Source organism: Danio rerio, chromosome 20 (genome assembly GCF_049306965.1).
Source record: "Danio rerio strain Tuebingen ecotype United States chromosome 20, GRCz12tu, whole genome shotgun sequence".
NCBI lineage: Eukaryota > Metazoa > Chordata > Actinopteri > Cypriniformes > Danionidae > Danio > Danio rerio.
Genome location: NC_133195.1, coordinates 37,394,425 through 37,420,807, shown reverse-complemented (window position 1 = coordinate 37,420,807; position 26,383 = coordinate 37,394,425). Strand labels below are relative to the sequence as shown.

The 26,383-nt window shown below is 35.6% G+C and overlaps 2 protein-coding genes and 1 long non-coding RNA gene across 8 annotated transcripts; 2 read left to right on the top strand and 1 right to left on the bottom strand.

Annotated features, from left to right (window-relative positions):
* Window positions 1-251: 251 nt before the first annotated feature.
* On the top strand, window positions 252-14,523 carry LOC137488667 (uncharacterized). Its single transcript, XR_011007806.2, has 3 exons — window positions 252-359; window positions 940-987; window positions 13,199-14,523. It is a non-coding gene; the product is annotated as an uncharacterized lncRNA (long non-coding RNA).
* Window positions 2,816-19,756, bottom strand: pla2g4ab (phospholipase A2, group IVAb (cytosolic, calcium-dependent)). 6 transcript variants are annotated; one of them, XR_012395908.1, is made up of 18 exons: window positions 19,043-19,441; window positions 17,897-18,032; window positions 16,929-17,010; window positions 16,374-16,522; window positions 14,946-15,059; window positions 14,731-14,768; window positions 14,499-14,643; window positions 13,196-13,332; window positions 12,326-12,548; window positions 12,095-12,209; window positions 10,334-10,471; window positions 7,460-7,549; window positions 6,971-7,036; window positions 6,433-6,630; window positions 6,168-6,352; window positions 4,359-4,568; window positions 3,734-3,891; window positions 2,816-3,466 (listed from the first exon to the last, which is right to left on the bottom strand). XR_012395908.1 is itself a non-coding variant. In XM_017352702.4 (18 exons), the coding sequence occupies exons 2-18, from the start codon at window positions 17,921-17,923 to the stop codon at window positions 3,353-3,355; spliced, it is 2,169 nt and encodes a 722-aa protein (XP_017208191.1). In that variant the 5' UTR covers window positions 17,924-18,032; window positions 19,043-19,756; the 3' UTR covers window positions 2,816-3,352. The 6 variants fall into 6 exon arrangements, 4 of the variants coding, with proteins under 4 accessions (XP_017208191.1, XP_073789563.1, XP_073789562.1 ...); XR_012395909.1 differs by lacking the exon at window positions 19,043-19,441 and adding an exon at window positions 18,362-18,548; XM_017352702.4 differs by having other exon boundaries at window positions 4,359-4,548; window positions 19,043-19,756.
* Window positions 19,757-20,326: 570 nt separating this feature from the next.
* On the top strand, window positions 20,327-25,901 carry ptgs2b (prostaglandin-endoperoxide synthase 2b). The gene is given in 10 exon segments (NM_001025504.2): window positions 20,327-20,421; window positions 20,559-20,675; window positions 20,768-20,911; window positions 22,091-22,234; window positions 22,559-22,740; window positions 22,843-22,926; window positions 23,050-23,296; window positions 23,887-24,173; window positions 24,292-24,439; window positions 24,817-25,901. Coding segments are annotated over 10 exon segments (1,821 nt in total). The 5' UTR covers window positions 20,327-20,363; the 3' UTR covers window positions 25,227-25,901.
* Window positions 25,902-26,383: the final 482 nt, after the last annotated feature.

Genomic DNA, 26,383 nt, shown 5'->3' with positions numbered 1-26,383 from the left:
TCTATCACCCATTTTGTTTGTTCTTTTGTCACGTATTTGTTGTTTAAAGCATGCTAATAATAAAAACAAATAATAATAATGTAACAAAATTTGGCAACATTTTTTAAGAGGCTTAAGCTTCTTTTTTAAGTCATTATGGAACACTGGAAGTAGGAATGCTGTTTGTTAAAAAGTAGCATGCGCTGATACAGAAATGTTAATTCAATATGCAATGACAATCATTTAACAGTAGATGGCGATAGAACACTTTCAAATATTTGTCTCCCTTTAAACTTGTACACACGCACACACACACACACACACATATGGCTATGTAGCTAGTAAAATCATCGTTTTCCTACGTTTCACACTGTCGCTTGGTAAGTAATTTATCCTGGTTTCCACATTCCATGTAATCTCATTGGTTTATCATTAGCAGGCACTTCAATTTGTTTGGCATTTCTGGATAAATATGTGAAAAATATTGCCATCCTTGTTCACTTTGATAGTGTTATTAAATTCTACTCAAACAGAAAGGAAAATCAAATTAAGTTTATTTATGAAATGAATTAAAACTCTTCAGCTTTTCATAAAAAAGCTAAGTTTTTCAATCATCATAGCACACGTGCTGCTGATGATGTGACAATAAAAGTGATTTGATTTGATAGAGGTAAAGTTGGTTTTATAGTCGCACATTCATTCATTTAGAAGTCTCTAAGTTATATTGTTTGCCATGTTACTTTGCATATTCGAACTGAATTAGCATGCAACTGTGGCTTGAAAACAACATTAAGACTGCTTATTGGAGAACAATGTTGTACTTTGATAGTCATTGGTTGCAAATATGATTTCGCTTTTTAGAGTTTGCAAATAATACTTTCATGAAATTATATTATTAAGGGGAAGTCTGAATGTGTGAATATAAAACCTAATTCTGTCAGCTTTTCCTCCACTCCTCAGATTTGAAGAAAATGTCTGCTACCGTCGTCAGCACACAGATTAACTGAGGTAGGCTTGGATGTTTATTATTGGCAACATTCTGACATCACAACAACTCAGGATTAAAATAAAGGGAGGTTTCCAATCAGAATTACAAAGTACTGTAGTTAAATCCAGGAACTTTATGCGATAAGCTGTCCTGAAGAGGAGGACACAATGGGTTAAAACAACAACAACAACAGCAAAGCTTTCGAAGATTCTCTCATCCGTGTCCTGTGACTATTAATCTTCAAAAAGAGTTGACATGAGCTTTTCAGAGTATTGTTATCTCTTTTTGGAAGGCTGTTATTTTTAGAGCAGGTGACACATGTGTGATGTATTTGTGATGCAATATCTGTAGGCAGCGGAAGTTTTTAATGGGAGGTTCATAGTTTCACACCTAGCATTACAAACCGTTTACCTGTCACACTTATAAAACATTCACGAAGTTGCACATTAAGAGGAACCTCAAAACGTGATGCTAACAAATTTGCTTATGACCTTATTGCTATTTATGTCATTGACTCATATTACAGCTCAAGATGAGAATGTAGATGAGATGTTAATGATGATGATGCATTCTTTAATGTCATTTGAGAATTTAAGAGTTTGTCAGTGGAAGCTTTTAGATAGGTTCATCTGATATATTACTTATTTTGTGTTTTGAAAGTATAAGAATAATAGTAAAAATTAGATCTGAGAACAGATCAGGTTAGTTTCTAATATCAAAATAGTAAAATATGTTTCAGCTGAAAAAAAAACTTGGACTGTATATTATTATGTTGGTCAGAATGCCCCATGCCTTTACAAAGGTAATTTACCAACCATTTTAGTTTTGACTAATGACACAGAAACTCTCCATTCATATCATACATAGGAAAATTTATTTTTGATCAGTAACAGATAAACAAACCTACTGTGACGTCCAAGCCCAGGTGTTTCGCTCTCATCCATCTGTTCACATTGTCTATTTTTAAATCAATCCTGTTTAATAGTGGAAATAAAATAAACTTTGCTGATATATACTTCCAAAATCTTCTGAAAATAGGGCAGACACTAATACACTTTATTCATTCATTTTCTTTTCGGCTTAGTCTTTTATTAATCCGGGGTTTCCACATCGGAATGAACCGCCATCTTATCCAGCATTTTTTTACGCAGCTGATGCCCTTCCAGCCGCAACCCATCTCTGGGAAGTAATACACTTTTAAGAAAAATTAAAAACTAATAGTTAAACTTAAGATTTTTACATTTCATTTTTTTCATGCAGTCTCCATCATTATTTGTCATAAAACATTAGACCTTTTAACATAAATATTCATGGTTGTGTAAATAAATACTAAATGAATACTCTGCTACTGATTAAATAATTTATGCATGAGTATCCAGTTAATATATAATCATTTAAATGAGCAAGTTCACAAATAGTGTTAAATCTGACAATGTCTTTGATTTTGTGCTACCCTGCATAATCTACTGGGTAAAAAATTATACATCTTCATCCTGATATTGGAGTGTTAGTTTTTCTACTCACCTCCTTTCACTCACATACTAACAGATAATGGTGTTTAACAGTCAAAGGAAATAACTTAGAAATGAAAACTATCTACGTATCTAAATGGAAACTTAAAATACCAAGTTGGGGGTAAATAAACACCCACTGAACCACCTAATGCAGGATAGTGGTGGGATTGAAGATGTTTTGTTTTGTAACTCAGGATGTTGCTTTTTTTGTTGTTGTTGTTGAGTAACTCCATTTTCCGTCAAAGATAAATCAGAGCCTGTGTGATGTTTTTACAGAGGTTGGTTGCCATTAAATCATACACAAACACAACAAAAAAGCCGTAAAGTCCTTAAGCAATTTTCAGTTTGTTTATTCAAAATGTTTGCAGGAAACTGGAAAGTATGAAAGTTGTAGAAAACAAAAGAAGATCTCTAAAAACATTTCTGTGCAGTCAGAAAATTAAAATGTTGCTTGGACACCAACAGTCTTTGCAAAGTCTGTTTTGCTGAAGACAATCAATTTTTAAGACAATTGTCTGCTTCACATCTTTGAAGTACATCTTTCAGCACTTTAAACAGACAAATGTTTAAGAATATAGTTTGTTTACTCTGGCATTACATACCATATTGTCTGGCTCAATTCAACAACGAGACTGTAAACGCTGTTTTCATTGAGTCAGTCAGTTCTTCCTTTAACTTTAAAAGATAACATTGAAAACAACTAGATGGAAAATGTTCATGTGGCCCAAACCAGATTATCAGGTTTCACAGTTTCTTGAGCTGTTTTCAGTTTAAAAAAAAGGTTTCCATGAAGAGATGTGACATGTGTAAACTTCTTGTGCGTAGAATGCCATCTTACGCCACCTCCTTATTAACAGGCTTGTCCTTTAGACTATTTCTTTAGGCGTTTTTTCTTTTGTGCTTCACTGAGAGAAAGAGATGCAGAGCAGCGAGATGGAATCTCCTTCCTGTACAATATGCTATCTTTTATGCCTTCTTTGATGACCTAGATAAAGTGTGATAGAACATTCAAAACAAGACCTGCATAAACAAGCTAACACACAAAATATTTCATAAACGATTCAAGGATTAGACAAAAGAACACGATAGCAGCTACACCTCATTGTATTCAAGTGTTTCATATTATCAAGTAAACTTTATCTTTCCCATTGAAACTGGGGGAAAAAAAATTGTACTATCAACTATAATTTCCATGGAATGTTCATATTTTTAAAACACATGAAGCAGCATGATTCCTCTGAGCTGAACTGACCTCTATGTTGTTAAGTGTGTTGAACTCCATCAGATCATGCAGCTGGGTAAAGGCTTGATGGGAATAATAAAAGTTGAAGGTGGAGTAGGGCGTCTGTGGGTCATCAAAGATGTCAAAGTCTGCAAATTCTCTCTCTTTGTCCGACCCACGTGGAACACCTTCAAGATACACCACACTTGTGAACACATTTTAATAGTTTGTTCTTCCACTTTTTGTTCTACCACTTATTTAAGATGACTGATCTTTTCCTGTCATTTTACCAGTCATCAATTTATTCACTGTTTAAAAATTTATAAAAAAAAAAAAAAAAGTAAGATCTTTTCAGGGAACATAAACAAATAGAATAGGTAGATATAGAAACACACCCTCTTTGTGCATTATGTACACAGGAATGTAAATCGGCCAGCTCATACTGTAAAAGAGTCAAACACTGCATACCCTACGCAAGCAAATTTGCAACTTTACAGTTCGGTGTAAACATATCCACCGGAAAGATCTCACGTTTTCCTCCTTGTTATAGAGCCCTGGGCAGGCTTCCCAAAACTAACAATAAATCTGCATATGCAAAGCTGACTTTAAAAAAAAAGTTCAAAGTACACAGACAAAAGCACAAACAAAAACACACCTGGGGCTTTGAATTTCCTAAATTCGATATTAACCAAGACGAAATGGATGATAGTAGGGCAGTTTCTTTCTCCTTTTTTTGGTTTAAACACATAGCACTCCTTTAACCCTTCCCGGTCAAACACCTTTGGGTCAATCTTGGGAAAGGGAAGTTTGTTCATTCGAGCCCATTTCTCAGCTAGTAGAAGTTCCTGTTAATCATTTACAAAACCTGTACGTCAAACATTTACATTTACCAATTATTAATCAATTAAAAATGTGTAGGAATGTGATCTTGTAATTTGAGCAGAACATTGACAGTATATAGTATAAACATATATTTATAAATAATATATATATATATATATATATATATATATATATATATATATATATATATATATATATATATATATATATACACACACACACACACAAACACACTCTTTAGCCAGTTTATTAGGTACACCTTGCTAGTACTGGGTTTTACCCCCTTTTGTCTTCAGAACTGGCTTGATCCTTGGTGGCATAGATTCAATAAGGTACTGGAAATATTCCTCAGAGATTTTGGTCCATACTGACCTGATAGCATCAAGCAGTTGCTGCAGATTTGTTGGCTGCACATCCATGATGTGAATCTCCCGTTCCACCACATTCCAAAGGTGCTCTATTGGATTTCTATATTGGTGCTATATTGAAGTTCTGGTGACTGTGGAGGCCATTTGACTACAGTGAACTCATTGTCATGTTCAGGAAACCAGTCTGAGATAATTCTGGCTTTATGACATGACCCCTTAACTTATGGATCCAAAGTGTGCCAAGAAAATATCCCTCACACCATTACACCACCACCAGCCTGAAGCATTGATACAAGACAGGATGTATCCATGCTTTCATGTTGTTGACACCAAATTCTGACGCTACCATCCGAATGTCGCAGTAACTGAACCTGGATGACGGAGGCTTTCAGCGGGGCTTCTGACTGAGCCAAGCCCAGTTTGATTAACTGTTGTCCATGTCGGCTGGAGGATTTCCCTCGGAACACCGACAACAGGTGATGCGTCACAATCATGCCCCCAAAAGACCAAGCTCCTGATTGGTTAACGCGGCGTGAATGTCCGAAACGCGTGTTAAACACATCAAAAGTGCAAAGTGCTCAATTTGCGCTGCGCCATTCACCCGTATTGCGCTATTCGCACAGCACAATCAGTTTCCTGTTCTTAGCAGACAGGAATGGCACCCAGTGTGGTCTTCTGCTGCTGTAGCCCATCTGCCTCAAGGTTTGACGTGTTGTGTGTTCAGAGATGCTTTTCTGCATACGTCAGTTGTAACAAGTGGTTATTTGAGCTACTGTTGTCTTTCTTTAAGCTCGAACCAGTCTGGCCATTCTCCTCTGACCTCTGGCATCAACAAGGCATTTGCACCCACAGAAACGCCGCTCACTGGATTTTTTTTCTTTTTCGGACCATTCTCTGTAAACCCTAGAGATGGTTGAGTGTGGAAATCCCAGTAGATCAGCAGTTTATGACATACTCAGACCAGCCTGTCTGGGACCAACAACCATGTCACGTTCAAAGTCACTTATATCACCTTTCTTCCCCATTCTGATGCTCCGTTTGAACCACAGCAGATCGTCTTGACTGTGTCTACATGCCTAAATGCATTGAGTTTCTGCCATGTGATTGGCTGATAAGAGATTTGCGTTAATGAGCAGTTGTACCTAATAAAGTGGCAGTTGAGTGTATATATATATAATTAATTAATACATTTATGTACATAAAATTGATTGTTTTTCATCACAATAAATGAATGTTAAATTGATGGTACTAACCTTAAATGGAGGACTAGAATCACTTGGTCGTGCAGAAAAGTCAAAGGATATGATAAGGTCAACACCTCTCTGAGGCCTTAGAATCAGAGGATAGGGGAGGTTGAAAGTCAAGCCACTGTCCACCACATGGATCTTCCTACTCTTTACATCTAGTGGCTCATAGATACGGTCAAACTCAAATGGGTCTGAAAGCATTTAAAATCAGAATCATAAATTAGGTTAATTCAGTAAGCCTAAATGACAATAACGACTGTTGAACTCTGACCTGTGACCGCATCAACCTCATCCTCTGTACAGCTGATGGTCTCAGTGTAAGGGGAAAATGGCACATCATTGTTGAGGTTCAAGCCCAGCATGAAGTTGTGTACTTTTCCAGCTCTGCCTTCTCTTGTATTAAAAAGCACTGAATCACTGAAGAGAGAGCCAACCATGCGCTGAATCCAGCTGGCCTGATGCTCATCCTCTGTAGGACAAAACCAGAATCACTAAATGGTTAGAGTTGCATTAATATTTTGTCATATTACAGTATATACAAATCTTATATTGTTTTCCCTAAAACCTATAGGCCTGGTAACCAAAAGTCTTCATCCTTAATCAGAGTTTTCCCGAACAGTAAGGCTGTAATGGGCTGCTTTGAGGGTAGCAAAATCAAACAAACAAAGTAACATTGTTAAATTTAATTTTAATTAATAATATGCAACTATGCTGCTTAAAAGGCAATACTTTCTGCTGTACTTTATGACTTTTTTTTACGTTGTGTCTTTTGTAAATCCCGACATTAGTGTTTCAAAGGACAGTCTCACCTTTATGGGGGTCTTCGTCATTATCTAGACTGTCCTCACCTACAATGTGTTCAGGTTTGATCTGTTCTGTTAAATAAATGCACAAACTCAAGTGTCAAAGCCGCATTGCTTAACCAGATGTATGACACACAGAACATGTAAGAACAGTGAGTATATGCCAATATATTTACACGAGAGGTGGCTTTCACAGACAGTGCTTTATTTAAAGAACAGTCTATTGGTAATCACACATTACTGTAGCTACCAGACAACCACCAGCTCAGTTCCGTTTCCATCAGACATGCAAACAACAAAGGCAGCTTCATTTACAGTAACACAGAAGGAAAAGAGGATATGTAGATTTTTGTTAAAAAACAAAAAAGGTAATTTAAATACTACGTAAATCTCCCAACTTCTGTGGATGTGGAAAATGGATCATGTGCATATATAAGAATAAGAATATGTGACCAAAAAAGGTATAGTAATGTAGTGTACAGCTGGTGATTGTACCTAGTTCTTCCTCCATGGTGCTGCCGTTTGTCACATCTGTCAATCCCAGAATTCTGTTGAACAGGATGGAGAATGCACTACCCCATACACCTGTACAACATATTACATTAAAATGTTTAAATCAAATTCGGTTTCCTATATCTGACAGGGGTGTAAAGTAATAAATTAAAAATACCCAAATGACTGTAATTGAGTAGTTTTTCTCAGAAAAAGTCATTTACTAAGTAGTTTTAAAAAATGTGTACTTTTACTTTCCCTTGAGTAAATTTTTAGTGCAGTATCAGTACTTATACTTCACTACTTTCCTTCAACCTGCAGTCACTATATTTTCTTGCCAGGGGATTAGTAAAATCAGTCCTGTGATTCCTGTCCAATCAAATCGCACATAGGAGGTCAATCGCATCATAATGAACTACCTCAAGACATGAGCGATTTATAATTGCAGCAAACTGTTTGGAAGCATTTAAAGTGTCCAAAAGAAGATATCCAAAATCTTTACACGCACTGACCCAGAGACTGTTTAGATGCATGTCACTGATGAAAAGATGACCGAAATGGCCTTAAACAACCAGCAGGCACAAGAGGTCAACATGACATCATATTGATGTTGTACCCCAACGTTGTGGGATGTTGCATTTTGTCCGGAAATTAAAATCAGGTTGATGTCAGAACTGTTAATGTCCAACGTCCAACGTCCAATCTAAAATTGACGTCTAATGATGTTACAGCTTGACGTTTTGTGGACGTTACCACTATGACGTTTATCAGACGATAGATTTTGCCATACCTGACAATTAAATGTCTGTATTTGACATCAAAATGATGTTGGTTTAAGATGTTGACTCAACGTTGGAATTTGGTCACTTTCTGACACAACCTAAAATTAACCAAATATCAATGTCATTTGACATCATTACTGGACATCAAAATAATGTTGTCCTTAGACACTGGCTAGATTAAATTTTGGTCACCTGACGTCACAACTTAAATCTAACATAATATTAATGACGTATAATCTTATGATGTTGTGTGCCTCCTGGGCAATCCAATAACTATATGCACAACAGAATGTTATGTTTAGACACATACACAAATTACATGTAAATGCATCAGCTAATTATAGCGTAATACTCACTACTCACTACTCTTGAGTACTTTAGAAAGGTCTACTTTTTACTCATACTTCAAGAAATATTTACAACCGACACTTTTACTTTACTTGCACTACATTTTTAGGCAAGTAATGGTACTTTTACTTGAGTGATATCTGACCATATTTCACCTCAAAATTATAAGCAAGAACTTAACTTTACAGTACAGTTAATAAGAGATATTATCATGGTGCGCATGCTTTACTTAATGTAATATTTTGAAAAGAAATCTTTAAAAATAGGTTTCATTTTAAGTTTTTTAAAAAAAAAGCACAATCTCTAGGATGATTCATTACATGATTCAGACATCAAAGATAGGGGCCTATGGAAGACGTGAAGTCTGAAACAAAACAGATCTTCACATTACATTATAAAAATTAATAGCAAATCTGCAGTGAAACTTTTTCTTCACCTCTCATCTTACATCACAGTGACTGTTAAGAAATTTGAGTGCCACTGAATTAAGTCACTAACATCCCTTGCATTCCATTACAGTAAAGATGAGACTACCTGAAAATGACAAAAGCATCACCTTTAAATCAGGTGACATTTGACAACAAATATATGGGCCCAATCCTAATTCTATTGTTTTACCCCTACCCCTTCCCCTTGGCTCTTGAAATGGAGTGCTATCATGCTATCATAACGATATACTTAGCAAACAATTTTGTGTTTATTAAACGTCTAAGTGTTGACAGCTTCACTAAGACAAGGCTAACATTAATGTTGTTTTCTTGTGTTTACATAGACAAATAAGGCCACTGTGTAAATATACAGTACAGTTACAAGCTTATTGCCATATTACCCAGCAAGCATTTTTTGTTTTTAAAAGATGACTAATAGACGTCTAAACACAGTCGTCTTGGCTAAAACAGGGCTAAATTTGGGCTGTCAGTAAAAATCGAATAGACCTTCTAAGAATAGCCCAAAACTAGACTAGTCGTCAAATAGATTAGACAGACTTTATATGTGTGGTCATTCATTTCTGTTTTATTTTATGACTAGTCTAGTTTTGGCCAATTCTCTTAGGTATTAAACATCTAACAAATCTAGAAATTTTTATACCCCTTGATTTTGAGTGTGGTCTTGGAAAATCTCAGTTTCAAGGGAGGGCTATCTATCCCTTCTGCTTAGCCCAATAATGTCCAAACTCGGTCCTGGAGGGCCAGTGTCCTTAAACCTGCCTGGAGGTATGCAGTACACCTAGAAGCTTGATTAGTTGGCTCTGGCCTGTTTAGACTAAAGATTGGCAGTTGGAACTAAAATATGCAGGACACTGGCACTCCAGGACCGAGTTTGTGTAACGGAGGCCAGCTAGTAAGTGCTGTGCAGGTAAATCTCACTCCTCTGACCTCTACAGGTGGTCTAGCGACAGATGCTAGAGGCCATGGTCTCTCCCATGCGGAGTGTCACCGATTCGATACCAGCTTGGATCGGGTTGGGTGGCGTAGGACCGGCGGGGTTACATTGGTTTCATGACCCGGATGGGAGTGAGGTTTAGTGGGGTTAGTGTAACGTAGGCCAGCTAGTAAGTGCTTTGCAGGTAAATCTCAGGGCTGACAGGGTTACATTTGGACACCCCTGCCTTAGCCCTATACCTTCAAGCTAAAGAGAGTTGGAACAGGGGAAGGTCTAAAGGGGTAACATTGTGATCGGCATTTTCACTTTCCTCTTATGGTTCTCAGCTTACTGCTGAAAAATCTAGAAAACAAAGACTCCGTACCCATAAGAAAGTGAAGAGGGTTTTCTTCGTGTTTCTTGACCACATTTCCCATGAAGAACTTGCTTCCAAAAAGGTCAGGGGTCATAAATGTTCCATATTTAGCCATTCCAATCTCATACGGACTGAACTCCACCCAATCTGTCAATCGAAAAACACACAAAAGAAGTGTATCCAGGGCAAAGGTAGCAAAATATGTCCTCAATGACAAATAAAAATAAACAATTAGCTAATTATTAGCAGGATGTCTAATTACATATAGGTGAATTATAAATTATACATAGATAATCCGACCAAATCTAGATTTCATTTGAACACAATGGCAAATTGCATTTTTCAAATAGTTTAGAGTGTGAATGGTGTTTCAAATTTCAGTTTCCTGATAATGTTGATAAAGCATGTCACTTTTGACGAAGGCAGATGTATGAATCAGCTTAACAAAATGTTCACAACACAAAAGCTATTTTATTTGAGTAGGCCTGCAGAAAATCAACTGACGCTTTATTTGACAGAAAATTATTAATCAGTCTGAGTTATTGACAGTCACCACGACTTAAGTCTATTGTGGAAGAGGGAGTGTTTGGATGTTTTTGTCGCACTGGACTATTTTGGTTACTTAATGGCTTGTGACGTTAGGGTGATTCCCTTTGTCTCAGTGTCTAAATAGTTGCTTTCTGTCAGCCGCACTTATACAAACTCATTTACTCATGTTTAAACCAAAAGCAAAATATCTGGGGGCAGGTGTCTGGAAAAAATTGCTTATTTTAAATTGAATTTAAAAGCTTTATTAAAATGCTTCTCAACTACGATGTAAATCCATAAAGGTAAGGGTAAGATTAATTTTTTTACTTGAAGGGGTAGTTCATAGTTCATTCTATCTCCATTATCTAAGTTGTCCTATTATTTTCCATCCATTCTTTTTTTGAACATTATAGATATTTTAAAGAATGTGGGTATCCCAACACATTACCGTCTCATTTGATTTCAATATTATTCTAAACATAAATACTATGTTGACCAGAATCTGTTGGTTACCCCAATTCTTCAAAAAAAATTCTTCCATGTTTAATACTAGACAACAAATCCTTACAAGTTTAGAACAACTTGGGAATTAATCTTGACATATTTCCATAAGTTAATATTAACGTATTTTCCATTTTTGGGTCTCTTAACTCAACTCTAATATAAAATAGGACACCAACTCGCACTACTTAACCTTCTCAGTCACTGGCAACAGAATTAGCAGAATGCGGCCAGTATTCAATTACAGACTAAGTGACGGGTAGACCTTTCAAACACTAAAATGTGTGACACTTTAGGGCTTCCTTGGGGTTTTAGAAGTACAATACGGCCATTCTTTGAACTAAAAATAAAACATTTTACATGCTTGTGCTTATCTCTTGACGCAATTTGGGTTCTCCGTTGGTAGTTCAACAGGTCAGACTACTGTAGGGTAAATGGCATCCCATTCATTTATTTGGTGAATGCACTGACAACAATGAAGCTGTTAATGGTGTTTGTATATTTTGCCAAGATATAGTATTACCTTTACTCATTTAGTGTGCACAGAAGAGATTATTTTATCTGTCTATGACATTGCAATCATAGCAATTGTGATGCAAGTATGGATAAAAAAAGAAATTCAGAATTATTTTTAATTACTATACTGACAGTACTCTAGAATTTAAACTGGCCATTTTTTTTCCTTTTAAACTACATTAGTTGGCTTTTTGCCAAAAAAAAAAAAGGTGCAGAAATGTTTACCTGCAAACTTAAGCTCTGAGACATCAGGTTTTACATGCAAACAGGTGAACAAGGGCAGAGGAGCCTGAGCTTCATTTATCTTTTCCTGCAAATCTCTCAACTTGGTGTCCATCCTCTGTTGACAGAGCAAAAAAGGACATGATACCTTTTGTATTTACAGCAAAATATAGTCTAGTTCTAAATGCATAGCCAAGAGAAAACAAAACTGTTTTCAAAAGATTAGACACTTACAGCAGGAATGAGCGTCTCTCCTATTAGCATCCCGAATATATCTGTAAAGGTAACAGGCTGTCCTGTGGTTTTCTTGCTCCAGAGGGCATGTATGTAATTGGTGATGTGTTTGGGATGGAGTAATCGGAGTGGGTTGCTGCTCACACTATTCATCAGCTCCTGGTTGATCTGCTCTGGACCTTTTGTGGGGAACTCTGGGTGGGAGTACAGAGTGGACATGTACCTGTCAGAAATAAAACAGCACATGTAGGTTTGCACTGGGATGTATTTGAGTTAGGGTGCACGACATTGGATATATCTAACATTGCCTAGTTTTTTTTTCTGCAATTTATTTATTTTGACATGAATACATTTTTACTTGATGAGCTGAATAACTATTTGGAAATAGTTTATTATTTTAGATTGATTGGGATGATTCTGTTGGGGAGTGCATAAAATATAACAAACAATCTACAAGCACAGATAAATTTGATTGAGAAAAAGATACAAATAAAATAAACAGCATTTTATTGTTTGTTTATTGTCTAACTGAATTAAGGTATACAGTAATTGAAAAACCAAATGTAAAATAATATTGCATAGTCCTCGTTTTTAAATCAATTCAATAATTTGAATTATTATTCATTTTTCAAAGTTATAAACAGTACAATTTCTTATGCATGAATGCTTTTCTAACCCTTACACAGTCACAGGCCTCAAAAACACTTGAGAAATTATCAATTATAATCCAGACTCAACATTGCGAGCACTCATGATGTGACTATTGCGAATGAACACATTGCGATATCAATGCTGAAGCAATTTATTGTGCAGTCCTAATTTGAGTTGTAATTAAATAATAAAAAGGAGAAATGGCTTATGCTTTCATACCAGGTTGATCCAGACAGACCAGCAACATATGTGACACAGTCCAGAACACCAGAAATATACAAAGCCTTCATAACCCCCGAGAACCCGATCATTGCCCTGAAACCTCCTCCTGAACCCAGGACAGCGATCACTGGAACCTACAAACGCAAGAAAACAGAAGCACAGTAGAATGATAGGAAAATGAACTATTAATTAACATTTTAAAACCCTTATTGTCAACCAAATATTTGTACATTTTTTTTATGGCTGACCTTAGAGTCCCCCCTGCACCCCCAAAGAAATGCATGTCTAGTCTGATTCTGTGCCTGTGTTCTTAGTATAATGTCCACACATTATTTTAATCGTCTCTTCTTGTTTGGAACCTTATTTTACTGCTTTTATTAGTTGTATTGGCCATAATGGACACTTTGTCATAATAGTAATGTAAATTCTGGAAAATTGTTTTAACTTCCTTTACATTGTGACTTGTAGGAACAAGGAAAGTAGGCCAGGTTTAATAACACCGGCTTTGGTAACAGACACATCAAAGAGAAAGATGTCAAATTTGCCAATTGTTGATGCCAAAAGGTTTTGACTAACAGTTAAATAAGTGAATCTAAAGCTTTCAAAAATCATGTAGTGACTACGTGACCAGTCTTGGTCAATTCACCGCCACAAAGGTAGTGTAATTTCTCAGCTATGGTCCACTCACTTTTAATTCTCTTTTTTCATGCTTATGAATACATCCCGTAACACACCAGCTCATGAGTTCTCACATTTCTTATCTAACACTTCCTTTTTAACTTTAGATTATGTCGATTTTCACATCCTCATCCAAGAATGGATGAAATGCGCCAAATAAAACAGTAAGCTGATAATGAAGCAGGCCTGTGACATAATAAAACAGTCAGTCTTTACAGAGCTTAATTTATTTAGAGCTTTAATTGTCAAATATTTTGAGTATTTTGTAATGTCTGTCTGATGTGTCCAAATATCTCATCGAAAATGATTTTGCTAAGGTTATGTGGAAATATGAGCTGTTAGTGCGAGTTTTGCTACAGCAGTGCTACTCAACTGCACCATTTCTCTACTTGTTGGGTCATGAATGTCTTGACTTTCTGCTGTATATCATTAGATATCTCCATCTGTATGACAGCTGCATCAAACATGTATTATATAGTTTTTTTCATGTAACCACACCTGTTTCTTATGAAAACAACAGCAATGACGTCACAGTACACCAGAATCAGTGTTATTACAAATGTAAGAATTCTTATGGTGTTTTTAAAGACCAGTAGGGGAAAAGTCAATAAATATATGGTACCTCATGAGGAGAGCAAGGGAGGGAAGAAGGTTTCTCGATGTTCAGCAGTTTCTTGATGGCCAGCATGACTTTGTCTCGTCTGTGTTGTCTGTAGAGCTTTTCTTTAGGACACAGATCCAGATTGAATCGCAGGTCCATCGCTAAGCTGAGAACGGTGAAAAAGTCCAATTTGGGTAGTTTTAACTCTAAACTTTTCATAATATTGTATAGTTTTGTTCATGATGATACATACCACTCCTCCAAGGAAAGTTCTAAAAACACATTGGTCATCTGTGAAACAACAACCACAGGCATTAATACCACAATACAGATCAAGTAAGGAAAAAAGTAAATGTAACATAAATGTACAGCTTTATTATTGGTGCAACTATAAGCAACCCATGTGTTTTTTAAATGAAAGCGCTCCTCAAATATTTAACTTCAAATCCTTAGTTTGATTGAACTTACTTTGCCTATTAGGAATGACACCAGCATTGTTTGTCCAACTTTGAGTTTAGAGATGTCATATGAGGCTGTACCCAACGTTTCATCCACAACATAGTTAGCATCCATTAATGTCAGCTTGGAAACAAGAGGACAAACACAATACAACTTGATGCGCACATGAAGAGTGTGTGCTTAAAGCCTGATCAACATACACTTGAACACTGTTAACAGTTTCCTGTAGAATCTACAGTATCATACTGGCAGCAGTTAACAAGTAACGTGCTGTTAATCATTTACAATCGTATCATAATCTTGTTGTATTTACTGAATTGTATGTATACAGTAATTTTTTTAAAGTGCAAATTTAAAATACAGTAACATATCGTAACTTTCCTACAGTAAAATACTGTTCATTTTACAGTTAAATACTGTGTCAAAAGTACAAAATCAAATTACAAAAATTAAAAACTAATATTTCTCAAATGATGTTTAACAGAGCAAGGAATATTTCACAGCATTTCCAATATTTTTATTCTTCTGAAGAAAGTCATATTTGATTTATTTTAGCTAGAATAAAAGCTGTTTTTAATAAAATAAAAACAAATTTAAAAAACATTTTAAGGTCAATATTATTAGCACACTTAAGCAATATTCTTTGACAGAACAAACCACTGTTAAACAATGACTGAAAAGAAGTGTCTTGAAAAATATCAAGCAAAATATTATTTACTGTCGTCATAGCAAAGTTAAAATAAATGAGTTATTAGAAATGAGTTATTAAAACTATTATGTTTAGAAATGTGTTGAAAAAATCTTCCCGTTAAACAGAGATTGGGGGAAAAAATATACAGGGGGCTTTTAATTTAGGAGGGCTTCAACTATATAAGATTTAAAAGGTTATAAATTACTTCAGGTGACAGCCATATGAAAATAGAAAAGATGTTTTAACTAGCAATGTGAATAAAGAATGGAAGGTTGTGATTTAATCGGTGCTTTAAAAAAACTTTCTCATCAAAGCAAATAGCCTTGCAGTTGTACTTTGGATGACCTGGGTTCAAGTCTCTGGAGGACCTTTTCCATTCTCATCCGTCTTTCTGTTATGTTTTGCTTACTGTTTATTCTTTATAATGTCTCAAAATTCTTAAAAAAAAATAATAATAAAAAAAAGGCAAAATGTACATCTAGAGAAAGGCAAAATGCAAACATCTCTATCAATAAATACTGTTAAACTACTGTAGACTATATGTTTTCAGGACATTTCAGTAGATTTTTACCATTTCGTATTATTTGCTGCCTAATAGTGAATAACTGGACTGGCACTATTATAATCAGTGAATGGGGCCTTTTGAGATAAGCACACTTTTAGATTTGAAATTATTTATTAAATGTCAAATAAAATAAAAAATAAAGAATATTATTAATAAAATGATTTATTTATTTATTATTTACCTTCAGCACGTTGTCTTGGTTGGGGTCGAGGATAAATTCAAAAGTCTCATTCCACTCTGGATTGATGTCATTGTCTATGTGACGCGTTTTCTTCCTGCTCTCAGGTGAAGTGGGAATGAACAGCTCCACATATGGGTCAGGGGTATCCACTACAGGCATGTTCAGTTAGTATGCCAAGAAAATTGATGATCTATTTAGTGAAAGGGCCCAACTCTGGTCTCAAACCTTATGAGCTTGATACCATGCATGCAGTTACATAACTCAGGGTTTTTCCTGGCTCAAATGAGGCTGAGGGGATATCCTGATCATTTTGATGCTTGAAACAAAACACATTTTGCATTATTCTTTTAATTTTATCAAGTAAAACATAATAGTATTTGTAAGGCTAACATTAAATGTAATTAAATACATGAGCAGTGCTTGAGCATCACTTAGGGTCTGCCTGTAATCGACGGTGGTATGTAATTTGATGGAGGTAGCCACCTCGTAATGGTCTATGCAGGAAAAACCCTGAAAACTTAACGTTTAATTATGAATGAAATATTAAACACTCACACAGGTCTCCGAGAGCTCCTTTGGTGACATTTTCAGCCCGTAAAACCTTCACTTTGAATTTGTGTGAGATTTGTTGTTCAACCTAAAAATAAAAACAATGAGCACAAAAAGAAAATTCATGGACATACAAATGATTTCTGCAGTTCTACTTTTAAATCTGAGCATAGATATATGGAAAAGAAAAGTGGCAGTATGCAAGTTCAGAAGCAGCTCTGTTGTGGGATGGTGTGAAGGGGTCTTTTTAACACCATTTTAAGGCAGCTAACCAGATGCATTGAATATCTCCGAGACTTCACATTAGTAAAATTCATTAAATGGCATACAAAATGAAATTATAGGTGATATTTAGCACTTTATTGATAAGTACGCACAAGCAGAATTTGCACCCACAGAAAACTCAAAAGATTTCTGCAGATTCTTGAGCCCATCTATTTATTTACTTAATCAAATGTGTTTAAGAATTATTTTAAGCAGTTTTTTTTGATAATTTTATTATTGAGTAATATGCAAATGTTCAGGAATTGTGTACAATATTGTTTGTGAAGTAGTAGATTATGCAAGAGACTAGCTTTGTTTTACTAAAAAGGGAGTTAAATGGATTTGTGTTTTAAACCTTATAAGCATTTGTTATAGGTTTACTTAATAATATACTCTATTATACTCTCAGAATCATTCCACATAAATCAGCAGATTTTTTTTTTTTTAATTCAGTGCAAAAATGACAACAACAACAAAAAAAAGTTTGCAGATTCTAGCCCTGCTTATAAGCCAGCACTGGCCAACCAGCCTATATGTGCATCAGACAAGAAGTGACCATGACATCAGCAATGATGAACATCTATATGCCTGGTGTAAACTTGAAATAAGTACACACAGATTTTTTGGAAGCAAAATATTGCCTTCAAGCTATCTCATCTTTTGGCTTAGGCTAATTGGATATTGAAAGCCACTTACAAAGTCCTACTTACAAAGATGTGATGATCTGCAGTTGACATGGTGGCTTCGCTGCTAAATTAGACAAAACAGGCTGATAATCCCAACTCAAGAGCTTTTCAAAGAGCTTCCCAGAGAAGTCCTAGTGATGTTACTGGACAGCTAAACACACTGAGAGAAAAAAAGTTAAGTAATAATTAATAAAATAAAAGTAACCTTTTGTAAATGACATGGGTTTTCTTCATTTGAATGAAGCTGCAACCCTATTTACACAAAGATTTTACACTTATGTTACACACTTTTATCCTAGCATAACACACTGTAGTGAACAAAAATAGCATTCTAAAATATACCTTAATTTCCTTGCAATAAACCAAATGCACAATATTTGAAGCAGTGCATGTAGACTATGAGAGAAAGGAGCAGTGGTAGGCCATACAAATGAACTGAAAGATGAAATGGGAAGTGTGCAATCAGTTGAAGAAATTGTGAAAGCCTACCTTCCATCCCCAACTGTCCATATACACAAATAACAATAGAAACAAAACGTTAGCATAAAAGTCAGCATTGAACTTTGTTGCATTAATGCATAGTCTAATGCATTAGTTCCATTTTATAACAGTATGTCATGTCGCCTGATCAAAAGCACCGAGCGAGAACAAGTTCACTTCACAGCAGAATAAAAGTGCGTGATGATGACAGAGGAAGAGAAATGAAACCTCCGCACTATAACACGCATCAGGCCTATATTTTGCACTTTTTAGCATATACATTGTTTGTGACGTAGGCCACTATTTGTACAAATTTTGTGACGCAAAAATTACTACCACTTATCTCGCAGATTATATGCCTCAAAGTAGACTAACAGAAATCCTCAAATGCTCAAGTTCCAGGCGCGCGTTACAGCAGCAGTCCCGTTAAATGGCCAGTCATCATGATATTGTGTCGAAGTTTTGTAATCTACCTTTGAAAGTCCCAGATGATCAGAGATCTTCTTTAGACATTTAAACAGCATATTCTGAGTCAAATGGAAAAGTTAGGCTTTTTTTTAACTACCCGCATGCATATTCGACGTTTCCCTGAGTTTAGCACCGCTATTCCGACAAGACATTAGGATGTTATGAACTCCGTTTACCTGCAGTAAAACAACTAACAAACTGAATAATCCATATTTATCTTACCCTGGGCCGGAGTGCACGTCAAGCCAGAAATCCAGAGAAAGATAGAGAAAAACCATTCGTAGTAGTCCTTCAATGCAGAGAGTGCAGTATCTTCAAGTGAAGAGGAGGCACTAAAACTGCTCTCCTGAAGTGTCATCCTCGAGTCGTCCCGCATATCTTAATGCATCCTGCTTTTCATATTGGCTGCATATTAAAAGTACATCTACAGGAAATTTGCTATTAACTTTAAGTATTGAACATTAACATTTAAAGACTAAAAATGTATGCAATTGAATGACTTTGTGATGGGAAAACTGAATAGTTGGCTAAATTTCATGCAAATTTTTGCTAAATTGCTAAAATGCTAAATTTTTCAGTGGTAACGGAGCTGATGAGGAAAAAATCATAGTTCAAAAAATCATTCATTTCTGCCACAAGGTGGCAGTTTTATTACATTCGATACGAACATCAACAAATAGTGGCAGCATAAGGATGTTCAAGATTAAGAATTATAAATACATTTGAAAAGGTTGTTTAAAAGCATATGCCGTTGTTAAATAAATGCAAAATGTGCTTACTGTTTTCGTTTTAAAAATTTATTTTTAGTAATTGCATTTCTCATTGTATTGTAGGCCTGTGTATTTTTTATTATAATTGTTTTAGTAAATGTAATTAGTTTATCTATAGGTCTAATTACGATTAAATCGCATTATAGTCTATTAATCATGCAATAGTAGATTTTGTTATTAGCCCACCTTTTTTATTTTAAATTTTCTTTTGATTTAAATTAGACTTTTATTTTTTAAAGTTATTTTCTGAGGTGCCCCTAAAAAAATGATGAATCCAAATTTAATTTCAGGAATTGAAAAAATGCTTATATTTTAAATATATTTTTTAATAATATGAAAAATCTGCGGAAATGAGCCTCATATCGACCAATAAAATCTGATCACTCAGATGATGTATCAAAATATTGTTATTGTTTATTACCATTTTATTATTATTATTATTATTATTATTATTGTGCTATTGATTAGAAGCCGTTTTGATATAGTACAGTAGCAGCCTATATGGCAAAATGGTTGCAATTTTAAGGTTATAAGGCATAAATAAAGTATATGCAGTATTCGAGATTTGTGATGATGACACTGAGCAGGTAGCCTACGCCATACCAAATAAACGATTATATCATTGTATCCTCTTGCAGTGCGTGAGTCACGTCCCAATTCATTCAGTCATTGCGTCATCGGCTCCTCATAAAACGGCTCCTCTCGCACTCGGAAGTTGATTCAATACTCTGAACTGGCGAGGTACGACTCGAGACATCAAACACGCCACTGGAATGAAAAGTTCGGTATTATTTATTTTTTTGCTTCTGGGCTTCGTGGTTTGCACAGGAGGTAAGCCTACTAATTTCTTGTTTTTCTTTCATATTTATATCTAGCCTGTTATATTTTATGAACTATATGTTATATCATTGTTGTTGGCATATTATAAAACTGATGTATTTACTTATTTATTTATTTTTGTGGTGCAGCGAACCCTTGTTGCTCCCATCCCTGTCAGAATCGAGGTGTCTGTACGGAAATGGGCTCCGACGCGTATGAATGTGACTGTACACGGACTGGATATTACGGTCAAAACTGCACAACACGTAAGTGAGAAGCTCCACAAACATATAGAGGAAGTTTCTCTGCCCATTTCTGCTTTTGGCTCTAACTTTTACTCTGTTTTATTTTTTCACAGCCGAGTTTCTCACATGGGTGAAAGTCTCTCTGAAGCCTTCTCCCAACACTGTGCATTACATTCTCACACACTTCAAAAGCTTGTGGAATATTATCAACAACGTGTCGTTTCTGAGAAACGGCATAATGCGATACGTGCTGACATGTAAGTATAAAGCAGTCCCTCTTTTCCTGTAAGAAACGTCTTTTAATTCATATTATTAATGAGAATTTAAAATATTATTATATTTTTTATGATTAAATCATTAAAGGATAATTCAGCCATAAATTAACATTTTGTTATCATTTGCTCATTCTTTTCTTGTTTCAAACATTTATGAGTTTTTTATCTTTTGTTAAATGCAAAAGAGGATTGAAACCTGGAACCAATGACTTCTATATTGGTTATTTTCCTTGGTAAGGAAAAAACAAATATTAATTGTTTTTCCTTCTATGCACTCTCAGAAAAAAAGGTACGAGAGCTGTCACTGGGGTGGGTACCTTTTCGAAAGGTACATATTTGTACTTTAAAGAGTTCTTATTAATACCTTGAGGGTACATATTAGTACCTAAAAAGTGCAAAAGTGTACCTCTTGAAATGTTAAGGTATTAATATATACCTTTGCAGTACATATATATGCCCTGTAAGTACAAATATGTACCTTTTGAAAAGGTACCACTCCAATGATAGCTCTCGTACTTTTATTTCTGAATGTGGATGTCAGACTTCAGCTTTCTTAAAAGTATCTTTTTTTGTGTTAAGAAAGAAACTCATAAAGGTTTGGAACCACTTGAGTGTGTTTTAAATATTTAATAAGATAAAATTTTGGGGTGAATTATCCTTTTACCTATCCGTTTAACTAAGAGATGTCCAAACTAGGGCCTGCGGGTCAAAGTTGGCCCATAGAAACCTTACAAATAAAATACAAAATGTTGTTACTCAACGGATAATGCAGAAGACATTGGCAAGCAAATCAAGGCAAAAACAGGTGCAGGTTGACTAGTTTAACTGCATACTGTTATAAATTGGATTGTTTTTTTGTTTTTTTTACTGTAATAAGTCCACTATAAAATGTAAAAAATATACTGCATTAGTTAATATGAAGCAATGTTTTCTAGTTATTTTAAAATTTGAAATAAATTAGGAAATTACCAGTGGCAACTTTAAAAAACTTTTATATATTTACGTTCGGCCCACCACCCTCAATCAAGTTAGGTTTTTAGTCCTTCACATGAAAAAGTTTGGGCACCCTGCGTTAACTAAACATGTCTTAATCATGTCTAATGTACATTACAAATATGTTGCATACTTAAAAATATGACTGAATATAATATTTTTTTCCAGCACGTGCCCATCTGATCGATAGTCCTCCTACATTCAATGCTGACTATGGTTACAAAAGCTGGGAAGCCTACTCTAATCTCTCCTACTATACTCGCACATTACCTCCTGTCCCGCGTGATTGCCCAACGCCAATGGGAGTCGCAGGTGAGCCTCTTTCTCCTCAGACCTGTTTTCTCACATTTCTTAGCATTCACATTTACAACTGGACAGGAAGCTTGAGGTCACAAATAGCTCACTTGAGCCTTGGGTGTGTGGATAAGCAACTCATTAAAAGAAAGATAAGATGTGACAGTAATGAGTCATAGAGGCTAAAAAGTTTTAGACACTGTAGAGAGAATAAATGATTGCATAAATAGTTTTTGCACTTACAGTACCTGTAGATAGTGTTTCATGTTTGGGTTGGAGTATAAACTCAGACATGAGGATGGAAGTAGGCTCTGTTTCTCATGAATTCCCCTGTTTTGATAGGTAAGAAAGAGCTGCCAGACGTGAAGATGCTGGCAGAGAAACTGCTTCTTAGGAGGAAGTTCATCCCAGATCCTCAACGCACCAATCTTATGTTCGCTTTCTTCGCCCAACATTTTACTCACCAGTTCTTCAAATCTGACATGAAGAAAGGTCCAGCTTTCACAACAGCCCTGAACCATGGGGTGCGTATTTGATAGATGTGACATTCTATATGCCATAAACATGTTTATGACTATCTGTATCATGAAGTTTAGTATATCACTGACTTTACTTATGTCTTTTAGGTTGATTTAGCTCATATATATGGACAAAACCTTGATCGACAACACAAGTTGAGACTTTTCAAGGATGGCAAGTTGAGATATCAGGTATGGAATATCTCTAACCCAAAATTAATCTCATTAAATCTCATCCTCATATAGCTTTGTTACTCACTTTTTTTTACTCTTGTGTTTTGCATTTGACTAAACTCATGTTCTTGCTTTAATTAGATTCTGGATGGTGAGGTTTACCCTCCAACAGTCAGTGAGGTTCAAGTAGACATGCATTACCCTCCTCATGTACCTGAATCTCGTCGATTTGCTGTGGGTCATGAGGCCTTTGGGCTGGTTCCCGGACTTATGATGTACGCCACCATCTGGCTGCGTGAACATAACCGAGTGTGCGACATACTAAAGCAGGAGCATCCTGACTGGGATGATGAGAGGCTGTTTCAGACCTCAAGGCTCATCCTTATTGGTGAGTGTCCTGCAGAAAAGGACATTTAGATTGGCACAAGTAGGCTCAAAAGGAATCTGCAGATTTCCTCAGATTTTTTTGGCCATTATTGAGTGTATATATATATATACATACATACATACATACATGCATGCATATATACATACATGCATATATTTACTTACAATATAGAAATGTGCGTAAATATAGATTTATTCAGTTTTTATATTCGTTTCATTAATATTATTGAAAATACACCAATTTTTATATGGTTTATGTACAAAACAATTTATAGGGTAGTTTTATAATATATGAGAGACTAACTTTATTTACCAAACAAGTGGTTTTTATAGAATTTGCACTGTAAACCTTAAAAAATAAAATAAATATTACTATTTTTTTAAAGTTACTAAAACCTCATAGGCATTCTGCATATGTCTGCAGATTTGTTTACAAATAATAAGTGTCAATAAATTCAATTATGAGCAGTAATGGCTAACAATGTCTGCAAATTTCTCTCTGGCTCTCATCACAAATGAACAAAAATATCCCAACATGGTTAAAAATGTAAAGTGAGTGGCTAACGTTTGGTCTGTTTTCCTTATCAACAGGTGAGACTATTAAGATCGTGATCGAAGATTACGTCCAGCACCTTAGTGGATACTATTTTAAGCTCAAGTTTGATCCCGAACTACTCTTCAATGAGCGTTTCCAATACCAGAACAGGATCTCCTCTGAGTTCAACACACTTTACCATTGGCACCCCCTCATGCCTGATGATTTTCACATCCAGGATGAAGTCTACAATTATCAGCAGTTTCTCTTCAACACTTCTATCCTGACAGATTATGGCGTCAACAGCTTGGTTGAGTCCTTCAACAAACAGATAGCCGGAAGGGTAAGTGTTTATAATTCTAAGATTAAAAATATACCCTGTTTTGGATTAGCCTGTTGTAGATACCGTTGCAAGGTGGAACCACCCATGTTTAATGAATCTTAAATCTCTTTGACTTCAGGTAGCTGGAGGGCGTAATGTAGCACCAGCAGTGTTAAGGGTGGCCATTAAGTCGATTGAAAACAGCAGGCAAATGCGCTACCAATCAATCAATGCTTACAGGAAACGCTTCAACATGAAGCCATACAGATCCTTTGAAGAAATGACAGGTGAGCATTACTAGTATCCACTGATGAGGAATTATATTTGTGCACATACAAATACACAATAAATTTCAATGCAACTTTTTGATTTAGTGGATAATTCTCATTAAATTTGTACAATCTCATTCGTACAGTTAGTACTATTTTCTTAGTCCACCAATGACAGTTGAATTTTTGGGGGCACATGTCCTTTCAAAAATAATATTTTTAACTTAACGATGCGTAAAACAGTTCAGTTTCCTCGTGAGATATGGCTTATGAAACATACGCACAAACTTTACCTAACCCCATCTGCGTTTTTAAAAGCATTCCCTGCAAATACTGTAAAAGCAGTGATGTTTCAGTAGACACCTTGAGCTGACTGAGCTTGCTTTATGTTTTAGGAGAAAAAGAAATGGCTGCTGAACTTGAAGAGATGTACGGAGATGTGGATGCTGTGGAGCTTTATGCTGGTTTGCTGGTTGAAAAGCCCAGGTCCAACGCCATCTTTGGGGAGACCATGGTTGAGATGGGTGCGCCCTACTCCCTTAAAGGACTTATGGGAAATCCCATCTGTTCCCCAGAGTACTGGAAACCAAGCACCTTTGGTGGGAAAGTGGGCTTTGAGATTGTGAACAGTGCCTCTCTGCAGAACTTGGTTTGCAATAATGTCAACGGGCCATGTCCTATGGCGTCCTTTTATGTGCCTAATGTAAAAGATTCATTACCCACCACTATTAATGCAAGTACGTCCCAGTCAGATCGAAATGTCAACCCAACTGTTTTACTAAAAGAAAGGACATCTGAGCTCTGATTAGTGTATTCTATTGTAAAAGTATTTGTTATTTATTTATTTATAGGATATTTATTTAATTTATAAATCATATTTTCTTACAGAAACAATGTTATTTTATTCACTATTTATTAAATATGTCTTATATGTGTTTTCAGCACTGCCAGTTAGCCTATTCTGTTGTGTCATGAATGATATACTTGAAGCACACTCTTTTTATTCATTTTCATTTCGGCTTAGTCCCTTCATTAATCTGGGTTCGGCACAGAGGAATGAACTGCCTATTTATCCAGCACGTTTTTACACAGCGGATGCCCTTTCAGCCGCAACCCATCTCTGGGAAACATCCACACAAACTCATTCCCACTCATACACTATGGACAATTTAGCCTACTCAATTCACCTGTATCGCATGTCTTTGGACTGTGGGGGAAACCGGAGCACCTGAAGAAAACCCACGCGAGCGCAGGCAAAACATGCTAACTCCACACAGAAACGCCAATTGACCCAGCCGAGACTCGAACCGGCGACCTTTTTGCTGTGAGGCAACAGCACTACCTACTGCGCCACTGCGTCGCCCCACTTTGTCTTTTACCATGTGTAAATTAGTTTCAAGTTGTTGTTTTTTCATTTGTTTAACTTAGTTTGAATCATCTCAAGATCTCAGAATATGAAATAAAATAACTTCTTTCATACAAAAACATGTACTGATTTTGTGATTTTTCTTGTGATCACTGTAAAGCCCAACAGTCAACTTTATCAAATGAAATGAGTGTAGTTAACTCAAAATTGACTGAAAGTTTATTCTACTCATTTGAAGAGTTTTGAACTCAGTGTCGAAGGTAATGAGTTAATTAAATACCTCATTACTTCAACTTAAATGGAGTAAGTTCACAGTACTTGCATAGATTAGTTAACTTAAATGGTTTGTAGCAATCAGTTTCCTCAAACTGTTTGGGTTGCTTTAACTTATTGAGTTTTGCAGTCTTCAGTTGGTTCAAATTCTCTTCATTTATTGAGTTTTACAATTTGTGCTCAAATTGCTTCATTTACTCAAACAGATTTTGTTCATAGTACTTGTTAGGATTAGTTTTTGAACTTACATAGTTTTTTGCAATCAGTTTCCTCATGGTTTAAGTTACCTTAACTTTTTGGGTGTTACAGAGTGCATTTTTCAA

Coding starts and splice junctions, on each gene's coding strand:
- pla2g4ab (XM_017352702.4), bottom strand. CDS start 17,923: ATGTCAACTGCAGATCATCACATCTTT. Junction 17,011..17,896: donor CTGCAGATCATCACATCTTT/GTAAGTAGGACT, acceptor TTTTATTTTTAG/GTTGAACAACAAATCTCACA. Junction 6,353..6,432: donor TGAGGTTGATGCGGTCACAG/GTCAGAGTTCAA, acceptor AAATGCTTTCAG/ACCCATTTGAGTTTGACCGT.